We start from the raw sequence: 22,409 nt of genomic DNA, 5'->3' as shown, positions 1-22,409 counted from the left end.
TTATCTTCGAGAACAAGGAGGTGATTGCTATCGGCCTATAGTTGGACGGATTTGAGCGGTCACCTTTTTTAGGGATCGGGTGCACCAAAGCTGTCCTCCATGAGGTCGGGACTATACCAGAGAGGTAGGAGAGCCGAAAAAGGCGCGAAAAAAATAAATAAATTAACCCTATGGTAACACATAACAGGAATTGTTTTCAAAGGGGTCACTTAAAAATTAGGGATTGATGGTGAAAACGGGCATTACCTAGTCTCCTAAAAAACTGAACTGATTCCCAAGTTCAAAATAAGTACTTTTTCTTTCTTTCTTTCAAAGCAACAACAAAAAGGCGAAATGCATAAAGCTTATTTACTGCTGTATAAAAGCTGTTTAACGGCTGCATCTTGCACCAAACAGCGGCGAAGGATCGACACCACCTCCATGCACATAGCTTCATTTCGCACGCGAGATGTCACCCTGAAAACAATGTATATTTATGAGCGTTGTTAATGTGGGCGTAGCTAAAGAACTTGATTCAAGTGAGCATGAACGAAAGTGTAAGTAAGTTGCAGGGAGTCCGGATATTTAACATAACACTGAACCTAGAGATGGCTGACAGTGGCTAGATTAAAAGGTTTGAATGTTTTTATTACGCCAGGTGTACGTACACCACTCTCGTCAAAGCCTCGTTTGAGAGCTCTTGTCCAGACTCTTAGACTAGGTCACTAAGTTTTAAGACCATGTGTATGTAACTTCCACCATTACAAATTGTCACGTACGCAATAAAGATTTGAATTTGAATTTGAAAAGTCTCGCGAGACATCCCCATGTCCGAACACGGGAGCGAGCGATATAAATAAATAAATATAAATATCCTTGGACATTTTACACTGCGCTTCTAGTCCCAAACTAAGCAAAGCTTGTACTATGGGTACTAGACAACGGATATAAACATACTTAAATACTTTTTTTTTTGTAAATACGTACATATTATACATAGAAAACACCCAGTCCAAAACAAACAAATATGTTCATGCACACAAATGTTTGTACTGTGCGGGAATCGAACCCGCAACCTCCGGAATAGTAGTCCGTTTCGAACCACTACACCAAACGGCCGACTAAAGATATAGAGACACCCTGAGACTGTACACTCTAGCAATCGGCCTGTCTCGTGGGCTCTCGGCGAGATTGTACAGCCGGCATATGATAATGATAACTCATATCTAAACTTGTAATATTAATCTCTCGACTCACACATGCTGCTGCGTGACGTGCAAGTCCACGGCGATCTGCGTGAGGTACGAGTGGCCGCTGTACTGCGAGCACACGCTCTGGCTGTGCGAGAACGTTCCGCGGGCCAGCCTCATGTAGCGCAGGTGTATAGGCTTGTAGTATACTGTCTCACTCACACATGCTGCTGCGTGGCGTGCAAGTCCACGGCGATCTGCGTGAGGTACGAGTGGCCGCTGTACTGCGAGCACACGCTCTGGCTGTGCGAGAACGTTCCGCGGGATAGCTTCATGTAGCGCAGGACTGTGAGGAAGCCGGAGAGAGCTAGGCAGCGGTGCGGGGAGTCCCTGGAATGGGAATAAGGAAGATTAATAGACAAGAAGACTTCTATGAGCTTAGCCACTTAGCATAATTTGTCTAATTTACCAGAGGCAAATGGAGGTTTGGCCAACATTTTTCACGCTGGGTTGGAAAAACCTGAACCTGACGATATATGTCTTTCTCTCTAAGCTTCGGGCAAACCAACGCGATAGCACGCGGCGGTAGCGGTAGAAATCAGATGGCGTTCCTGATTTTAAAATGGCGAATTTTTTCGAAGCTGAACCCGTTGATTTGACCGAAGCTTAGTCGCGAAGAGTCCTAAACTGTGCCAGAACCACACGGCTAACACGTTCGCAACATACGCCTTTGTGATTAAAAGATCTCCTAATTTAAAATTTCACACAGTTTCGATTTCTAGCATTCGCGTGGGAGGGCGGAGGCCTAGGGCTCCCACCTGGAGTACAGGCGCTTGCGGCACACCATGACGAGCGCGTCGCGGCTGCGCGTGCTGAAGTTGACCAGCGGGTGCACGGCCAGTAGTGGGGGGCGGAGGCCTAGGGCTCCCACCTGGAGTACAGGCGCTTGCGGCACACCATGACGAGCGCGTCGCGGCTGCGCGTGCTGAAGTTGACCAGCGGGTGCACGGCCAGTAGTGGGGGGCGGAGGCCTAGGGCTCCCACCTGGAGTACAGGCGCTTGCGGCACACCATGACGAGCGCGTCGCGGCTGCGCGTGCTGAAGTTGACCAGCGGGTGCACGGCGGCCAGGACTGCGGCGGCCGCGCGGTAGTCGTGCGGGGACGGTTGGCAGTTCTCGAGAATGGTAGTCAGTTCTGGGCAGCGCTCGATGGAGACGGGAGTCAGCTTGCAGAGCACGTGGAGGCAGTCTGTAAAATATTTTTAGTAGGTACATGGATTCGGTGGTTAACACACTTCAATCTACAGGATGGAATTTTGTAATGCCACCTGAAGGGAAACTACTCTTAATACTGTAGATAGGAAATTTTACTTAAAGAAAACATTCCTTTATTTTTGCATAGAAATAGAACTGCATTCAAAAATTTTCAAAAAATTGCTTGCTACACTCGGGAATCGAACTAACTAAAATCTGTTAAAAATTACACCCTGTATTTTTATTGCATCGATCGTTAGGGTTAAGTATAAGGATGAAATCTCTCTAACAAACTTGATAAATCAAATGAAAGGAAAACCATGAAATCTTAAATTATTGTAATTATTTCCAGAAAATTGTATGGTATGAGGGTAAATTTTCGAAAAAAATTCGAAAATCTTTGAATGCAGTTCTCTTTCTTTTCAAAAATAAAGGAATGTTTTCTTTGAGTAAAATTTTCTATCTACAGTATTAAGGGTAGTTTCCCTCCAGGTGGCATTACAAAATTCCACCCTGTATAGCTTGACGAAATGCGGATTGCGGAAAGCGGTCTATCTATGCGCTGTAAAGCCGTAAATATCCGCAATGATAAAATGTTGCTCGTTTACTATGTAAGAATGTAACGTTAAACTAACATGAAATTAAACTCCAGAAACGGCATAGCTCTAGTGGTCTAGATATATTATGTAGTTTCAATTTGCTGTGTAAACTACTATTTTAATAGCTTTGAAATAAAGGTTTTGAATGATAGCTCATAAAAAGTATGTCAATTAACTAGTGTCCAATCCACACTACCCCAGTATTATGTGTAGTCATAATTTAAAGAATACATACCCGCATACTGCCGCTGAGCAGACTCCGTAGCCAATTTACAAGCTAGCTGGTTGAGGATATGACCAGCTGTCTCCGGCTGCGACTTGCAGAGGCGCACCAGGATAAGCTTCCCGTGCGACCAGCAGGCTTGAGCCACCGGCTTCGTCTTGTTGATCGAGAGGAGAGAGAAGGCAAGGTTGATGAGACCGACGACTGTTAGCTGGCGGTGGTTTGCGCTGGGAGAAGAAACATTAGGTATACAGGGTGGAAATCATAAGTGATGTCAATCGATTATTATTTGTTAAGTATGCAAGATATCGAAAAACTGGTTACTGTAGGCCTAAGATGCGCGCCGCGATAAGCGGTTATCACGCCATTTTATCGATTTTGCCCATACGTTTTGACGTCGCTAAAAGTTATCACGGCGCAAAACTGGTTACTGGTCAATAATAGGTTACATAATAAACCTGATCTATCCGAAATTCCTTCCATCAATAATACCAACTAGATATCGGGTCAGCGCAAAATAACAACGCACTTGAGAAGTGAGTTTTATTTAATTAACGCCAACTCACAGTTAGCGGGGTATGATGGGAATTTTAAAGACTATAAAACATTAATTTAAATTGATGCCAGCAGCCAGACGATAAAAGAGATTAATTACAATAAAAGAACTCACTTCTAAAGTGCGCTTCCATATACAGGGTGGAATTTTCTAATGCCACCTGGAGGGAAACTACTCTTAATATTGTAGATAGAAAAAAATTCTCAAAGAAAACATTCCTTTATTTTTTAAAAGAAATAGAACTGCATTCAAAGATTTCCAAAAAATTGCTTGCCACACCCGGGAATCGAACCAACTAAAATATGTTAAAAATTACACCCTGTATTTTTATTACATCGATCGTTAGGGTCAAGTATAAGGATGAAATCTCTCTAACGAACTTGATAAATTAAATTAAAGGAAATCCATAAAATCTTAAATTATTTTAATTATGTACAGAAAATTTTATGGTATGGTAGTGAATTTTCGAAAAATTTTCGAAAATCTATGAATGCAGTTCTCTTTCTTTTCAAAAATAAAGGAATGTTTTCTTTCAGTAAAATTTTCTATCTACAGTATTAAGAGTACTTTACCTCCAGGTGGCATTACAAAATTCCACCCTGTATTTAGTAGTAGGAATAACGAAGTTACATGAATCGCTAAAAATTGATTTTTTTATAACCACCTACCTCTCAGTAGTGAGAACCTTCAGTACACTGGCTATGTCTACGTCAGGCGGCAGGACTGAGCGAACCCATGCGGACTCTTTGCCTTTCAGCTCATCTAACACCCGCCGCTCTATTGCGGACTTTATGGCCTAGAAAACAGAGTACACATTGAATATACAATGTTGATAAATTCAGGCAATTTAAGAAAGCCATTTTTTTAATTTAACTTATTTAGCCGGCAGTTTTAAATTGCCAGAGAGGCGTTGACCTCCACTGGCGAACATCGGGAAAAGTTTGTCCAACGATACAATTTTTCCCGATGTTCACCAGTCCCTGGTGACACCCAAAGAAATATTTGATAATTCGAGTTCTATTTCACATTTTTTATAATGTTTTACGGACGCAGCGCCACGGAATGTCTAATTTTAGGACAATAACTCGCGGCTCCAGTTCATGGCCATGATGGAAACTGACGGATTTTAGAGGAGAGTCGCACACAAAATAGTGGCGGAAAAAAATAGCTTTTTTAGTCTGTAACCCACAAGTTAACGTTTTAATATCAGAAGTAGAACTAGAACTCAAGAATAGGTGAAACAGGCCTAAACTTACATCCAAACAAACACTCCTAAAGTCCGGTCCCTTCTCAGACATGGCCAATGCCAAGTCCATGATAAAGGGCGCTCTGAGCAACTGGGTCTTCGGCCAAGTCTTCAGGTGCCGGCGTATGACCTCTGGCTCGGTGGCGCCATCTGTTATGTGGTAGATGCAGGTCGAGAGGCAACGGCTGAGCTCTGCTGCGCTGTGGGTCACTGGGAATGAAAGTGAGTCACTGTAATGTTATTTAAACTGTGTGTCTAATTAATCCTGATATATTGCAATAAGCACACAGCAAGCGAGTGTCCAGACGTTATAAACATGATGTTTTGTAAACAAGTATTGACTTCAAAAGTTCAGAATCGTAAAAACAACAAGGGTGTAAAAACTTGATACGTAATTGGGCGTGACGTCGCAAGACTCGCGCCCATACTACATAATCTTACTGTATTAGTATTTTGCATGTTTATCGTGTCAAGTGACATTACGAGATAATATCCGTCTTAAATATTTACAAAATCAAAGCAAGAATTTATCTACGGCATTTGTGGGGCTCATAAAGTCTACCATCTAATCGCACTTCACGTTTCTTACCTATGTCGTCTATATCCATAGTGGTGGACTCGGAGTCGTTGGGCGGAGGCTCCAGCTTGCTGTACAGTCGCACGCTGAAGTAGTGGCTCAAGTGGGCCAGCACTATGTCCACATTGTACAATTTGCAAAGCCTGGGGGACAACAAAAATATATTATAATATGTGTTCACTCAATTTTGATTGCTTAGTTACTTGAGTTATAATAGAATTTTGAGTGTCGTTTCAAAATTCGGGACTATCCTCATTACACATCCTGTATACAAAGCAGTTGGAGAGATTTATTTCAGTAGAATTTAAATAATTTATGAAGTGGCATATAAATAAATCACTGGTGTAAGAGAGTAATGAATGGTCAAGAATATTATTTGTACTTGGTTTATTTGTGGTGTGCAAATAAAGAGTTTATTATTATTATTACTAGCTTTCCGCCCGCGGCTTCGCCCGCGTGGAATTTTGTCTGTCACAGAAAAACCTTATCGCGTGCGTCTCTGTTTCAAAAACCGGGATAAAAACTATCCTATGTCCTTTCCCGGGACTTAAACTATCTCTATGCTAAATTTCATCAAAATCGCTTCAGTGGTTTAGGCGTGAAAGCGTGACAGACAGACAGAGAGACAGAGTTACTTTCGCATTTATAATATTATTAGTATAGAATATAAATAATGATCTTGACTGGTGTCTGTGGTGTGGTAGTGAGCATGCCTTCCAGCTACATAGAATTATGCAGATGGATGGCAGAAGCTGGATGTGACTAGCTGAAGACAGAATATAATGGTGATATGCGCCATGAACCTATATGAGGTTTACATCCAACAGTAGACTACTGTAGATAGGCTAATGATGAATCTGGTGTTTGAAATAAATCTAAGCAATGTAACTTACTTCAAGAGTTGATGGATGAGTGGCGGCATTTCGTCTGGCGAAATATTGATGATGTACGAACACACTTTATTCACCACTTGCTTATGCTCATTTCGAGGTAACTGCAGGTCTCTGTAAGATGAACATAAATTCAAATTGTTTAATGTTATATGACTATTTTACTTTGTTGGAAAAAAAACTTATAATACAGCAAACATAATTTGGTTGATATAATAAAAACTATTATTTGGCTAATAAAAACTATAATTTTCATTGAATATTTTTTTTTACCTGAGGAACACCAAAAGAATAAAAGGTAAACACAAAATTAACTTGCACTTTCTGTCTACATTTCCTACCCTAGTCATTAATTCAATTTAATTTATTCATCAAATGTCATACAGCCTACATACTAAGTCAGGCTTTATACATATACATATTTACTTACTTAAACATAGCCACTAGTTGCACCAGCTGCTTTTCAGTCCAGTTGCACTGGCACAGAGTGTGTATGCATTGTTGCTTGTACTCATCAAACGTCAACACCGTCCCGCAGTGTTTGATCTCGCTGCATGATGACAGTGCGTTCATGCATTCTGGAAGGATATCTCGCCATCTGTAATGTAAAGTTTTAATTAATTTAAATCTTGAAAAAAGTTGTCTAAAAAAATGTATTTGAGGTATGCCCTGTCTGTGTTAAAACGACTAAAAAGATTTTTTTCATAAAATCAATCTGTTAATAGTAGGTAGACTAACTATATTATGAAATACAAGCTCATGGTAAAGTACCTGATTATATCATTTAAACTAGATCATTCAATGCCTTTTGTAAAATTCAAGCGATTTATCACATTCTTACATCATATTAACATCAGAGTCACCGATGATAGACTGAATACTGTCATTGCTCCACCTCACCAGTTCATCTGCAGCTTGCCGGGACAACTCCAAGCATAGCCTGCTAATCACATCACTGCAGTGTGTGAGAGATGTAGACTCCTTCCTCATTGATTGCAGAACTATATCTATAATCTAGAAAATAATAGCAATTATGAATAAAGTACAAATAAAGTCAAATAAAACAGAATTTTATAAAAATTGTGATAACCTGAAGGTGGTTCTTATGTGGTATTTTGATGATATTGTGGAGACAATGGTCTTATTTATCTAGATTTATAAATAAATAATAATTCCGCCAGAATACATGTTTTTTACTTACTTTAGCAGAATATCTACTTGATGATGAAGGATTATTGGTTAGCCCATTCAGCAAACAGTCAAGAATATCCGCCCCATCACTGTTCAAAATGCGACGCGGTAAGAACTTCAGAATCTAAAAAGAGCAACAGAACACGATTTATTGGTATAAAAATACACAATACTTGGTTTGTTTACATTGAATCAAGTCGATACTTGTCTCGTTGTATGAAGGGGTGACCTACCTGGTCAATATTGGCTTTACAATGTTCCTCTAACTCGTCACGCTTACTATTTACATGTCCAAGCTCCTTAATTTTTAAGTAAATAGTATCCATTTCATTAAATTATTGTTTGATAAGAAGAAACACCAAAAATTAAAAGTTTTGCCAGTTCCGCAAACCCATAGAGAAAAGTAATACATAGGAAATAGAGAACCCTCTCTGTCAAATTTTTGAGCCTACTAATTGACAGCCTGGTGTTAAATTCCCTGTACTTAACCTACGTACGTAACGCTCACATACATACATAGTACACGCACACATACATACATAAAGTCCACGCACACATACACACAGTTCACGCACACATAGGCCCTCATAACCTTCAAAGAATTATTGTTTTTATGATGTACAATGTAGAATTTTTTCAAATCCATTATTTTGAAAATATTTATCTTTATGGTGTACGTATTGTATTATTTTCAAAACAATGGATTTGGAAAAATTCTACATTGCACATGGAAATGCAAATAAGTAAACAAAAACTTTTGAATTTAATAATTTTACTTTATTTATGAACACACATAATATTATACACCAAAAGCGTCTTTTCGCAAAGTTTTCAACAACACTAAAAAAGCATTTGCACATTGAGAAAACTCAGATCACTTGTGAACATAACAGAAAGTTTCTTCGCGATTCACGAAGGAACGAACAAAACTCCGATGAACCAGAACAGCAGCAGGTACGAAGGAATGAACTTGAATTTGACTCGACGACTTTTCAATACTTTAATAGGGCCACAGAAAACTTAAATGATGGCTAAGAAAACAAGAATGCATTTAACATAACAAAAACAACACCGGCCATTTTGGTTGGAGGAAAAACAATGTTGCCATATGTTAAATAGTAATTTCTACTACTCTATTATGTAAATTAAAACAAAAATGTCAATGTTCAGTTTTAAATTAAAACAAATTAATTTCATTTAAAAAAAGTTTTCACATTGTAATTAACAATATTCTCAAATATATTTTAATTAAGAAAAAAATGAAAATATGAAGGAAACAGGAGCAGCGACATCTAGAGCGTTTTAGGGTAGTTAAAAAGTATTTGAATTTATTCACCGATGTCGCTGTTTGGAAGCAAGTTTCACTTCGATGACCGTTGTATGGAAGTTTCCACACCCTGCGCAAACCCGCCAAAAAACAAGATTTAGACCAATGTCAACTTGACAGTTGTGACAGCTGAAACCAGTGTTGCAATAGAATGCTAATGTTACTAAAGTAGTAAAATCACAACTATACAGGTCCACAAACATATTTAATAGTAACAAAAAAGTAAGAAGAAGAACTCCAAGGTTACTTACTAATCACTTACGTAAGCATTTATCATAGGCTTTTGTTACTAATAATAATGTTTACTATGGCACAAATTGTAAAAAAAAATGTTGATATGAATTTTGTTTCATTTTTAGTAATTTGTTTTGTAATGATAATAGCAGCACTTGTATTTATTTTTAATTTCCATGAAAATATAGTTGGCAACGAAATATAAAACTATACAGCCAAAACTCTTTGAAATTTAATTGGTTTTGACATAAAACAGAAAAGTCGCCTGTTCAGTCAGTAACGTCTTTTTGAATGACGTCATCAGTTTATGTTTAGCGAGCGATAGGTTACGAAATTCACGAATTTCATGGTTACTCGTTCGTTTTATGTACCAAGTTAGTGTACTACCGTTTATTATTGTTAAGTGGACGTATTCGTGTATATCGCGTATCAATAAATCATTGTTTACAACAGCATTGACGGAGTGAACATTACGTTACTTTTGGCGGCAGCACATGAAGCCACAGAAATAGATTTCCTTGTGCAATATATTGGGACGGAAATTCTTTGGACTTATTTGCATTCGGACCGGTTTGAAATGGGTCAGGGTTCGTGAAGTATTGGGCTGTGGAGATAGTATGGGGTTGGTGTTATTAACGAGTGAAGTTTGAGGGAACTATGGAGAACCCAACGGTTTCTGGATTGCGGTCAAGGTCGCGCTCGAAAACACCATTCCTTAGGTCGAGCTGCGATCGCGAGAACTGCACGGAGGGCGAGGACCACGTCCACCACAAGTCTGGAAGGAAAACGCCAAATAAAAGGAGCACCCCTGTCAAGTAAGTGTTTTGATAATACAACTGATACAACCGGCATAGCAAACGTAATTGGCCCTAGAACTGACACCGTTTCCCAGTGTTAAATCTCAAAAATGAATGAGATCCACTTTCTTGTTCAATATTTTCACTTCATGTTTATCAGTTTGATACAGGGCTATCTTATCTACATGAATGTGTGGATTATTTACTGACTAACTATAGATTGAAAACATCCTTATGTTTGGTCATTATATTGATTTTTTTGTAAGTGAGAGAAAAATTGCTTATTTTTCTGTCAACTTTTTGAGATTTTGAACGGTTTCCACATATGCATACTTATAATACACAAATAATAGTTACACAATAATAGTTTCAGTTATATGAGATTGTTTCATAGACCTAGTAGGTATAAGGATGGGATTATGATGTAGTAAGCTTGCTATTTAAAGCTAAATTACTCATACCATTATTCAGATTCTAGCCTTATTATTAGGAGAGAGAAACTTAACTAACTAAACATATTACACATCATAGAGGAGACTGAGGAGAGTTGTGAATAAAAAAAAATTGTTCCAAAAAATTGTCTATTTCTCAACTCTCCTCTGTTAAAACTCACCTTGATCTCCCATACATCAGCAAAAACCAATGTAAATAGGTGATTTCCTAAATTGGTAACATTTCCTTAGTAATACTCTCGTAGTGAGAAATTTCACATCAATCTGTGAATCGTAAGGTCATTTCTACAATCATGAATTAAATGATAACATAACTAGGTTACTCATGTTTGCACAAATTCTTTACTCAGATAGATATCATTTAGTGAACTATAAAACACAAGGTCAATAATAAACTTAGTAAGGACAGTTTACCTAGTGACATCACTGACATCATTGCATCACTAGTGTCACCATGGTTTACGGCCATGGTGACCTTAAGCTAAGCATGTACTAAGCAAACATAAAACCCAGCTTAAGCGTTTGAAGGCCATGAGATTCTACCATTGTTCAAAATGTAGGTTTTTTATTGACAGGCCTATGAATTAAAAACATTTTAAAATCAAAATTATTTATTCAGTTTAGACCACAAGTGGCACTTATGAAATAAAATAGGCATCTGAAAAGTGTTATATCTATTTTGTGTAGATATCAGACTTATTCAATTTAATTGAAGATAAGCTTAGATCTTTGACTTGTTTCAGAAATATTATGATTCCTGTAACTTTGAAGTAGGTACACATAAAGATAAGACTTATCAAACAGTTTACTAATAGTCTGTAGATTTAGAGCTCATCATTCATCATCATCATTCTGAGCTGAACATGAAATTATGTTGGTTGATTCAATTTCACACACAACATAATAAAAAATATTGACTGAAAAGTTTTCTAAAAACTTTTATTAGTATTATTACTTATATTAATTTAAACCTATAGTATATTTTCTACTATGTCCAACCCAACTTTATAGTGACCAGCACATTAAGTAGTAAGACTGCACCTGCATAAGAACTACAATATTCCGCTTGAAATTCTGTTAGTAACGTAATTTTGTGAATTTTTGTGCCTCCTGACTTAACTAAAAAAACCTGGATTAATGCAAATATCAGTACTTCTATTCTGGTAAATAAAATATACAGTCAAGTATCTTATTAGAACACTTCTTCCAGGCAACTCGGTCAGCCAAGCAGCAAAGTAACCTCCGAAGCTATAGCGGAGACAGAGGAGGAGCATGCGCCGTCGCACCGCACGCGGCAATCAACCCGCCTCACGGAGAAGCTGGTCAAGACCTCCGACTACTCCTCCGAGGAGAGCCTGGACCGGCTGAAGGGGAGTCGGAAGGAGATATTTCAGGTAAATAGTAACCAATAAACAACTATAGAAGCATGCGCCGTCGCACCGCACGCGGCACTCCGCACGCCTCACGGAGAAGCTGGTCAAGACCTCCGACTACTCCTCCGAGGAGAGCCTGGACCGGCTGAAGGGCAGTCGGAAGGAGATATTTCAGGTAAATCTATACTAATATTATAAAGCTGAAGAGTTTGTTTGTTTGTTTACTTGAACGCGCTAATCTCAGAAACTACTGGTCCGATTTTAAAAATTATTTCACTGTTAGAAAGCCCATTTATCGTGGCTATATACCATCACGCTACGATTAATAGTTTCAGAGCAAAAATGAAAAATGTTGCGAAAACGGGTTTTCACGCGTACGAAGTCGCGGGCACAGCATTCCCAAACATAAACATTCCCCTGGGGCAAACTTTTCCACCTTCACCACCTTGGTTGGGTTTTTATTGGCGGTCAAGCTGTAGATCCTGGCTACACAGGAGTTGTAGCAATGGCAATGAGAGATAGGAATGGTCCCGTTTTATCAAGACTAAGGACTAGGGTTCTATAAAACCGATTCCATAAATTGCGTCATAATCAAGATGCGGGTCAGTAAGCCTTGTATCCAGTAGTTGGCAACTTTTTGTCCTGCAAATATTATTATAAGTTTTCTATGATGAACCAAATCTATACAAAACTGCATACAATTTCGATAGTATTCAGCTAATGGATGGAGCCGACCACCGGGTCGCCGATTAGCATTAATTGGGCTGCCCTTGTCGCGCGTTTTCCCTGTAATTTTGATAAGGCTTTTTAACACGATAAGATGATAAAACGCGCGTGTGTCGTATCGTGTACGATTAACGACGACATGGCTTTTTATTAAGGCTGCTTGCACAGCGACTTCCTCTTCATAATGCCACCTACTCGTAGATAGATGTATAACATTCAGGTTAATAACATGGGAGTTATGCGTAAAGATAAGCTCACACTTGCCCGCCCACGCCGAAATTTTCTTTTCTTCTGTATTCTATCCAATCGTGACTGTACTCGTACTGCGAGAACGTTGCATACGATTTGATATTATAAAGAAAATGCTGCATCATGGGTCCCACTTTTTTTTTCTTTGAACATTTATTTTTATGCTGCTGAGAAATTTTATAAAGCTTTTAAAAGTTGCGACGTCTTCAAACTCTGTTGTACGACTCGTGTAACATTGTGGTTGAACCCGGCGAATAACCTTGCTATAGTTTAAACATGCGTCCCGAACAGTTTGGGTACTAAGCAATCTGATCATGCTGTATTTTCCTGTAATAACAATTTCTAGATTATGTACCTAGTTCATACCATAAGGTTCAAAGTGCCTGAGTCCTAAACGAACTGCCCGAGTGGCATTCATTTCCTGGTTAAAAAGTGTTCAAAACATTTTACCTCTTTCAACTCCTTTCTCACTGACCAACAAGGAACTAGAATTAAATTATGTAATCTTGGTAGTTGTGGAAGTAGATATTTGTGAAAATAATTACCATTCTATCCACCGTACGTATCTTACCACCATAAGACTTATTTATGATCGCAGATGTCCGTTTCAAAAGATAAAAAGCTTTTAAAAGTATAATAATTGTGCGTTGAACTTGGCCTCCGTTATCAGGGCTTCAAATACAGCATACGCCCGCCTTATACGTCTGTCCGTACTGTATCTTTTAAGTGTTTATTCAACTAGCTTACCGCCCGCGGCTTCGCCCGCATGGAATTTTGTCTCTGTTTCAAAAACCGGGATAAAAACTATCCTATGTCCTTTCCCGCGACTCAAACTATAACTATGCCAAAGGATGATGGGCACAAATGTATGGAAAGTGGTACCCGCTCCAATAGCCATAACCAATATATATTTTAAAAGGCCTTTAGATGTAGGAAAATGTCTGCTACGGGGCCAGTTCTAATTCACGTTTTGAAAGCAGTAATTCCACTAAGTATTATAATGAAAGTATAACACAATCATCCATGTATACGAGTATGTATTATGAATACAATCTATTAATATAACTAAAAGAAGCATTGAAAAGGAAAGGATTAAACCTACGATGAACTACCCAAGCTATTAGCCCTTTATTCGCTTTCATCATCATCATCATGATCATTTTAGCCATAGGACGTCCATTTGAACATAGGCCTCCCCCAATGATTTCCACAATGGCCGGTTGGTGGCGGCCTGCATCCAGCGCCTTCCCGCTACCTTTATGAGGTCGTCGGTCCATCTTGTGGGTGGACTTATTGGGTCTTGTGGGTTTATTCGCTTTAGCAACTCATAATAAAACCCGTAAGAAGTAATAAAACTTTAACCCCTTTATTAATAAAAGGTACACCCTAGTTGAATTCTGGCTTAAATTGTCATTTGGTATGGAAATGTCATTTTAATCCAAGGTTCTTCCTAGGTGTAACTTTTTATTAATAAGGGGGTAGTACTTCTTTAAATAAAAATATTTATTTCACAATTATCCCCATCAATAATTAATTATAGAGTTAAGGAAGGATGCTGGAGCAGTAAACCCTTCCTGCCTCGCATTACCTAAGTACCATACGATGGACACGTATGATACTTCTTCTTCTTCTTCCTCGGTCCCTCACTGATGAGGATCGCGACCACAGATAGTGTTCCTCCACAGACTGCGGTCATAAGCTGTGTGGACGGCGCACGATGCAAACTCCCGCCTACCGTCTTCCTCACCGCGTCCGACCATCTCGTCGGTGCCCTGCCCTGAGCGCGTCCCCCTTCATACTGTATGATACTTAGGTTACACAAAAAGTATCTTTATCTTCGAACGCAACCAGATCTGAGGCTGGTGGCCATAGTAAATGTTGTTCGTCTTGGTAAGACCTTTCAAATGACACTACAAACATAACTATTGGAGCCGGGTACCATTCTGCAAAAAAGTATGTATATCTTCGTACACAACCAGATCTGAGGCTGGTGGTCATAGTAAAAGTTGTTCATCTTGGTAAGACCTTTCAAACGATACTAGACACATATCTATTGGAGCCGGGTACCATTTTGCCCATTGTCCTTTCATCAAAATCGGTTCAGTGGTTTAGGCGTGAAAGCAAGACAGACAGACTTACTTTCGCATTTATAATATTAGTATAGATAACGTCTATAAATAACAATTAAGCTACTAATTGAATTGATCAGACGCCCACTATCACAGTAGCATTTTATACAATTGAATTAAGTTTGGCGTCAACAGGAAATTGATATCAGTCTGAATAAGAGTTGCCTGACAGGTATTTTTGTAAACACCTTAGTTTGAATGTTTTCCATTTCGATTTAGTCCAATTTACCTATAATTAGAACAAAAATATTGTGCAGTTACGTTTTTTTTATTGTAGCAGAAACACCTCGAAGAAGAAGAACTTAGTAAAATTATCTGTGAAAGCCTTGTAAAAGAAAAATAATCAAGGAACAATATAAGGGTAGTAGAAGCCGCAATACCTTTTTACAGGAATAAAACCACTAAAAAGCAACAGTGATATCACTTGAGCTTCTGGTAGTCTACTGATGGGCATATGGGGGAGGCCCAAAGAACTCCTGCCATTTTCCCCAGGCGATTTGATTTTGCTAGTTTTCTTTTTCTTTTTTTTCTTTTCATTAATATTTTTTACAATACTTATTCTAAATCAACACATAAATAGTCATACACTTGTAACAGGAAAACATAAACGCATCCAAATATAACTGAAATCTACTTCCCCCGCGTGGGTTTATTTTCGATGCCTCCATATGGGCGCTATTATTTCAAGCCATCTGCGGCGTTTCAGTAGCGCGTCGATTACTCTGTACTGTGGTTCGTTTGAGTGTTAGTTTTTAATTTGGCACTGAATCTTGAGTCTTGGCTCTTGACCTAGTTTGTGTATTTAGATCAGGACCACCAAGGTACGTGTTGCTATGGGAGAATAAATCGATAAACGTATCAGTTGTAGTTTGTAACATCGTTGCGTAGTAGTTTACGGTTACGAGATGTATTCTCAGTCGGGCAAGGTCAGTGCTGCAACTCGATGTGCTATCTACTCTATCTAGTGAACAGTGGACGACTGTTTACATTATTTATGAGTGGTTCAGGTTAATCAGATGCGTGTTTGATCGGCGCGATCTTGATCGGAGGTGAAATGTCTGTGATGTTTCGAACTACTGTGAATACGGTGTTATTTCAGACAGGAAAAACTCTGCTTTATTTGGATTTAATTACACGTTATGCCTTGACTAGCCCGCGTGGATTTTGGGAGGCAAGGCTAGATTTTATCGCGCATCGTCTCGTAACTTTGTTGTTTTAACTATTCAATCCTTTATCGAAAACCTGCAGCCTGAGAGAACGCCAGATCCATTTATTTTAAACTTCAACAAAAGCGCTTTAGCAGTTTATGCAAGAAAAGTAACAAAGTACATAGGTAATTACTTTCTTATTGTTGTCTTTTTCTTTAATTTACATTGCATCGTCATTTTATCGTCCCATTATTCGTCTGTAACACAATCATTACGATTATTTTTATAGCCATGCCTTGCCTTATTAATGTGTCTGGAATATTATACTTGTGTGTATGGATTAACTGTTACACTAAACTGGCTATTGTTATTCCGTACACTTTACAGTTAATAATTAAACTTCCGCCGCCACTTATGGCCCGCCTTCGGAGTGTATCGGGCCCCAAAACCAGCGAATAATCTTAAGTGGTTCGTTACTGGAAGTCATTGCCCGATATGAAATGATTAAAGAGGATAGCTTATGTCTCAAATTAAAAATAAAAATACAATATAATAATACTCTTCATTTTTCGAATTCAAGCTCTCTGTGAATTTATGAAATGAATTAGTTATGAAGTAGTGGAAAGAAAGAAAAAGTTAACATAATGGAAATACCTAACTGATCGGTAACGGCTCAGAGTAGCGGTAAATATGTATATTATGTATTTACATACCTTACAAAAGACAATATTATTATGCTTGACATTGAATAATGCAAGACCTTGACATTGTCTGCAAAATTGTAAATAAATCTTCCTTATGAAGAATGCGACTCAACGTAATGTAGTCACCTTTTGCTCCTTATTGTTATTCAACAACATAACATTGTGCTGTCTGCAGATAAAGACGAATCTTTTATTTTTCTTAGTTGTAATATCCGTGAAAAGTCAACTGTAGCTTTTGCAAAAGTATAGGCGTGTAGCCAATCTGACACCCTTTTGAGTCCTATTTCAAGCAATGGAGAAGACTAGTTGTCACTATTTTTATGGCCCAACATGCAATGTCAAAGTACTTTGCTCGTAATAGCACACCAAATCTATGATTCACAGATCCAGCATTAGAGTTATACAAACGTAGACTCTTCACGGTTCGATTAGCACCTACCAAATACCTCAGCACAGGCTTTTTGTTATCATAGCTGTTACCGGTGATATCATCACTGACGATGACGGATCTATGAGGTGTTTTTGCTTTACGTGATTTAGGATTGTGACGACAATCCTTATCAGCTTTATTGCAGTGCATTTAGGTTGATTATTGAATATTGGACGAGGTCCCTGTGTTGCTATTATTATAAAAACTTCCCGCCTTTAGCTTCGGCCGCGTGGCTCTCACTGAAAGTTTCGTCCTGTAAATGCGCGGTTTTGTGTTCACTGTGACACTCTGTAATTGTTTTAGTTAGAGGTTTATATAAAGTTATTAATAAGTGAATCTTTCACTTGTGAACCATTGCATTTGTTACAAAAAGTTAGTGTGATAAATTATGAGAATGCTGAAAGAAATGTGTTTTAAAAAAGCCTGAAATTATGGAGTAATCTGGTGTCTGGTGCGGGAGGACAGATTTTGTTGGTACGACTGTGGACATATTATATTAATGCAATGAAAAAGCTTTTCAATTAACTGGTTCAGAGTCGTTCAGGAATCAATCAATGCGCTTCTTCAATCTTCATTACTTTTATGTAACAATTTAGAATTCTATATACCTACCTTCTCTGCCACAGTAAAACTGTTTGTAATGCAACTAATGGCGCAGGCATGGCGCATACTTATGCATGATATAATTATGTATTTAGATTGTGAACTTAGCTGTTTCACTATCAATTAATTACAATGCGTTCTACAAGAGCTTAGTCACAGCGAAACAATTTCAATTATTTGCAATGTAAAATTAGTTTGATAACTAGACGCTTACGTTATTCTACCACTTGAAATTCTAATTGGTCCACAACAATGTCCCATCTGCCATTAACAAAATAACGTAAATAGAAGACATCTTGTTTTCTCGCTCTAGTTTAGGAGATTATACGAAAGAATGCGTGTTTTGTGGTTTAACTAATTCAGAAAACTCCATAACCGAGTACTGTCATTTGCCATTTGTTCTAACCGGTAGACCTAGACCACGCACGGTATTTGTGGTATTACCGTGCTTAGACAGCGCTACGAGTTTCTAGCGGCGCTTCTCAGCACTTGCCAAACATTGGTATCAACACTTATGCTCCTAATTTAGAGTATTAAGGAGTTTTACATAAATGTAGAGGTATTTTATTGTTTTTGTTTGTCCACAGAACGAGCTCAACAGCCAGTATGAGCGGGTGTCCACCAGCTCTCACTATCGGACGCTGGCGGACGTCACGCTCAGTCCAATCTCGCAGAATGTGACGCGCGACAGGTAAGTTGTTTATGCTAGAAGAAGCCATGATAGGTAAATAAATAACATTGTGGTACAGATAACGGCACATCAACTAAAATACTGTACATCTTATGTGGCTGAAATATAGGGGCGATTTTGCAAGAAAAATGTATAATCTGATGTACTGCTGTCGAATATACAAAGAACAAATCACCTAGACACTAGACTACATTCTGTGTAGCACTTGACATTAAATGCAGTAACATTCATTGCGAAATGTTACTCGTGTTTACTGTAAAATTATTTTTGTCGTCGTCTTTTTAAAATTCAATTAACATACCATTATCAAAAAAGACTTGTGCTAACTTAGGTCACCCATCTAAATAATCGGAGGTCAGTGTAATTTGACTTACATTTGCAATTAATTCCAACTTATCTCAAAGTTTAACGAGGCCACACTAAACTTAAATGTTCTGTATTACTCACACAGTTTAGAAACAAGGACGAAATTGTGCGGCATTCAATTGAACCGATTATTTTAACAAATAACCGCTTTGGCAGCCCGGCGGCGGAATTCGTTAATTGATAAGACGGCGCAAAGTCACCCACAGTTTTCACTTTTGAACAGATGACAACACAATATTATGTTGCAGCATTACAAAACCAGTAGGTTCTCTCAGGAAAACCAACTTTGTTTTTCACCATTCCATATTCTCTCATTTTCTCAAAGGAGATATGATGACGACACGACTTTTATGAACATCATTATCATTATTATCGATCCTTTAGTCTTCACTTTTTTTTATGCATAACAAGGCAGGTATTTGACCACAATCGCACCTGATGTTAAGTGGAATGCAGTCTAGGATGGTACATCATTGCAGGATTTAGCATAGACTCCTCAGTCTTCATAGGTTCGGAAGGCTGTTAACATAATATTTATTTTGTTACTTGATCGCCTTTTACGAATGGGAAGTGGGCCTATTCTTCTCTATACTGGAACCACACGGCTTAGAAATTGTGTATTAAGTAACTAGTATTTCACTCGCCAGAAGCTGTACCTATTTATCTTATAACCCTTTTTTTTATAATACATAGTAAGAAAGTACATGCCTACAAAAATAAAATTGGCAGGCCTTAAAAAATACTAATTTGCACCATAAAGAAATCACCTCCGTGTGAAAAAATATATGCAAATGTAAACCATTGTTAGATTTGTTACGATGGTTCCTTCGTCATTTAACACTATTATGCCGCGACACAGTTGCACAGTTGGCAAACATTCAATTTTTTCTTTCACTCGGTGTAAGTAGGTATTTACATAGCGTCTGCTGACGTAAATAGTAAACATTATGCTGAATTCATTCAGATAAATGTTTCCTGCAGCTTGTGTGGCGTAGGACACTGGTTCTCAACCTGTAAATTTCAAAACACTGTATCTTATTATGGCCCGATTTCTAAAATTAAATTTTTGGCTTCATCATGCTCATCTTCTAATCAGGTATGATCTTTTCTTATTAAATTGATTCTTGAGTACAAGTTGAGCATGCTAAAGCTGTAATTCTCATTTCTAAAACCGGGAATTAGTCACAGACTACAATCATCATCCGTGGTTGGTTATCAGTCTTGGAACTGCATTGTTGTTATTAGTTAACACGGCTATTTAAAGTTTTCATGTATGTATTTTAGTTTCCTGATAAAATGCTGTAGATAAATTTTATTCAGAAGTGACTCCTTATCTGTATATACCGAATGCACATTTTCAGTATCATGTAACACTGTAATCTTTTACAAGCTGGATTAGTTTAAGCCGATTATGTGATTAAATTAAAATATGACAGCGTTTGATCCAGTTAGTTGCATATTCTTGTCGGTCATGTATTCCGTTTTCTACCATACGTCCAAGGCATAAAGTCTAAAGTCCATTTTGAAAGATGTTAAATATTCGCTCGGAAATCCAATTTATGATCGTTAAACTTTGGGTATCGATGACCAAGCGCAAGGTGCAAATAAACGACCTTGGTCCTCCAGGATGGTACGCACCAGCCGGCCTTGAAGTTGTTTTTCTCGAAAGAAATAATTCACAATGCAAAGAAAGACAAATTGCAATGCTAATTTGGAAGCTAATTATTTTTGTCGGTGAGCACCTGCCTATTTAGGTCACTATCCGGTTCAGAACTTCGTATCCTTGAATTATTTTTCTAGATTGTGACATTGAAGCACTAGACTAGCAAGTTTAAAGTGGCTATTTTGTATTACTCCAGTAAATATGACTTTATTTATAGTTTCATTTCATAAAGTACAGTCATGCACATAGACTAAATGCATCTTTTTGACTGCAAAATAGCGTCTATTATAGCCATATAAGATGCCACAGTTTTATCCGTGATGTGCCGTTCTTCATACATGCATAATGTTGTTTTGATGAATGTTCGCTAAACTAAGATTTGGAATTAATTGCTCCTTAAGCCAATCATTACAACGAAAACAACTGTTAGCCAATAAAAACACGCTGATTAAGATGTTTTCTCATTAATTTCATTCATTTACTGTAGTTTATGTTTACAAAGTCTGGACAACTTAAAATTATATTTTATGAAGATATTCTCAACTGTCTAAAATCTTTAAATTTATAAGCACGCAACGTGCTAAGATAAATGGGTTGGTTTTTTGTCTTTCCCAGGTCTTTCCGCTTCGGAAGCCCAGCGTACAGTGCATGCTCGACGGACAGTTCGTTCGCTGAGCAGGCACTGGCGGATACCAGCGCTCTGCTGGACCGGGACCCTAGCGCGGAACACCTGCCTTACCGCCTGTACAAGATGGCCGGCGAGTATTGGAAGTGAGTACCTGCTGTAATTTTGGTACACCTGCCTTCATCGTCAGAATCGGCCTACATGTAGTAAGACTCCCTTGAACGCACTATCCTTCTCCAGTCTTAAATTAATGTCTTTGAATTTAAACGCTCGATTCGCGTAGTACATGGTGGACCGAAGGTTTTAGTGTACACTTCTAGACTTACACTTCCCCCAATCAGCGCCATTTTACCCTGTTTTCGGCTGTCCCAGTTGTCTTGGTTCTCTGTCAAGTGACCTTGGGTTTGCCAGGTGTCAACACGCATATCATTTAACAAATGCTTAGTAAAGCTCGTTTTGAAGGTTTATTTCTGACTTGTTTTGCGCCAATTCATAGAAGCTGCATTTCGTCTGTCGTCATCAATATGTTTTCTGTGAAATAATACATTTCAACGGCTTTGTTGTTTTCGTTATAAATATCGGTTTATCGTTAATTGGTAGGTATTTGTTTGCAGGCAATTTGTGCGTGTTACGTCACTGCTCCTACAAAGCACTCTGATTCATTCGCTTGGTACTGAAATAAGCACATTTAATTGACTCAGAGTGCGTTTGATTTTCTTGTTGCGACAATTTTATACACGCTAATAATATTATATGTAAGAATTTGTCTAATAGCCTACAAACATTTATTTATTGTTTTTCTATAAACTACCACCTAAAAGTACAGTTTTCAAACCCGTTACTTTATGCCGTACGAGTATGCGCTCAAATTTATTACAAGCTCATAAGATTCAACATTCAACATAATCTCTGTGTACTTAATAAACATGCAAAATGGGGGTAGAACAAAAAACGTTACTCAATACACACCAAAATTCAAATCGGCTCAATCGTCAGCTGGCTGGGCTAGCAAATGACTGTTTTAAATATTTAATTTGTGTTGTGTATTAGATTTAGGATATTGATTTTATTGTGTACTTTTAATTTATTTATTGACTTGTGTTTGACGTATTTATTGACGAATTTTAATAATCATGGCAAAAGTTGTGACCGTTATGGACGTGAATACTGTGCAAGATGTGTTTACT

The 22,409-nt window shown here is 38.1% G+C and overlaps 2 protein-coding genes across 2 annotated transcripts in view; one reads left to right on the top strand and one right to left on the bottom strand.

Annotated features, from left to right (window-relative positions):
• The window catches only part of LOC135074453 (Fanconi anemia group I protein homolog), a 28,505-nt gene extending 20,233 nt beyond the window's left edge, over nucleotides 1–8,272 (bottom strand). Inside the window, exons 1-12 of the mRNA XM_063968748.1 lie at nucleotides 7,939–8,272; nucleotides 7,716–7,829; nucleotides 7,356–7,528; nucleotides 6,945–7,112; nucleotides 6,518–6,628; nucleotides 5,637–5,767; nucleotides 5,058–5,257; nucleotides 4,470–4,597; nucleotides 3,258–3,472; nucleotides 2,214–2,418; nucleotides 1,392–1,559; nucleotides 353–456 (exon numbers count right to left, since the gene is read on the bottom strand). Coding sequence (XP_063824818.1) covers nucleotides 353–456; nucleotides 1,392–1,559; nucleotides 2,214–2,418; nucleotides 3,258–3,472; nucleotides 4,470–4,597; nucleotides 5,058–5,257; nucleotides 5,637–5,767; nucleotides 6,518–6,628; nucleotides 6,945–7,112; nucleotides 7,356–7,528; nucleotides 7,716–7,829; nucleotides 7,939–8,031 — 1,810 coding nt within the window. The 5' untranslated portion in view covers nucleotides 8,032–8,272. The remainder of the gene's footprint in view (nucleotides 1–352; nucleotides 457–1,391; nucleotides 1,560–2,213; nucleotides 2,419–3,257; nucleotides 3,473–4,469; nucleotides 4,598–5,057; nucleotides 5,258–5,636; nucleotides 5,768–6,517; nucleotides 6,629–6,944; nucleotides 7,113–7,355; nucleotides 7,529–7,715; nucleotides 7,830–7,938) is intronic.
• Nucleotides 8,273–9,533: 1,261 nt separating this feature from the next.
• LOC135074765 (uncharacterized) overlaps nucleotides 9,534–22,409 on the top strand; it is an 18,932-nt gene continuing 6,056 nt past the window's right edge. The window contains exons 1-4 of the mRNA XM_063969148.1: nucleotides 9,534–10,081; nucleotides 11,726–11,909; nucleotides 18,465–18,568; nucleotides 21,213–21,368. Of these exons, the coding sequence (XP_063825218.1) occupies nucleotides 9,924–10,081; nucleotides 11,726–11,909; nucleotides 18,465–18,568; nucleotides 21,213–21,368 (602 nt within the window). The 5' untranslated portion in view covers nucleotides 9,534–9,923. The remainder of the gene's footprint in view (nucleotides 10,082–11,725; nucleotides 11,910–18,464; nucleotides 18,569–21,212; nucleotides 21,369–22,409) is intronic.

Source organism: Ostrinia nubilalis, chromosome 9, assembly GCF_963855985.1.
Source record: "Ostrinia nubilalis chromosome 9, ilOstNubi1.1, whole genome shotgun sequence".
Taxonomy (NCBI): Eukaryota; Metazoa; Arthropoda; class Insecta; order Lepidoptera; family Crambidae; genus Ostrinia; species Ostrinia nubilalis.
Note: the sequence above shows the minus strand (reverse complement) of the source record. Positions and strands in the feature narration are given on the sequence as shown.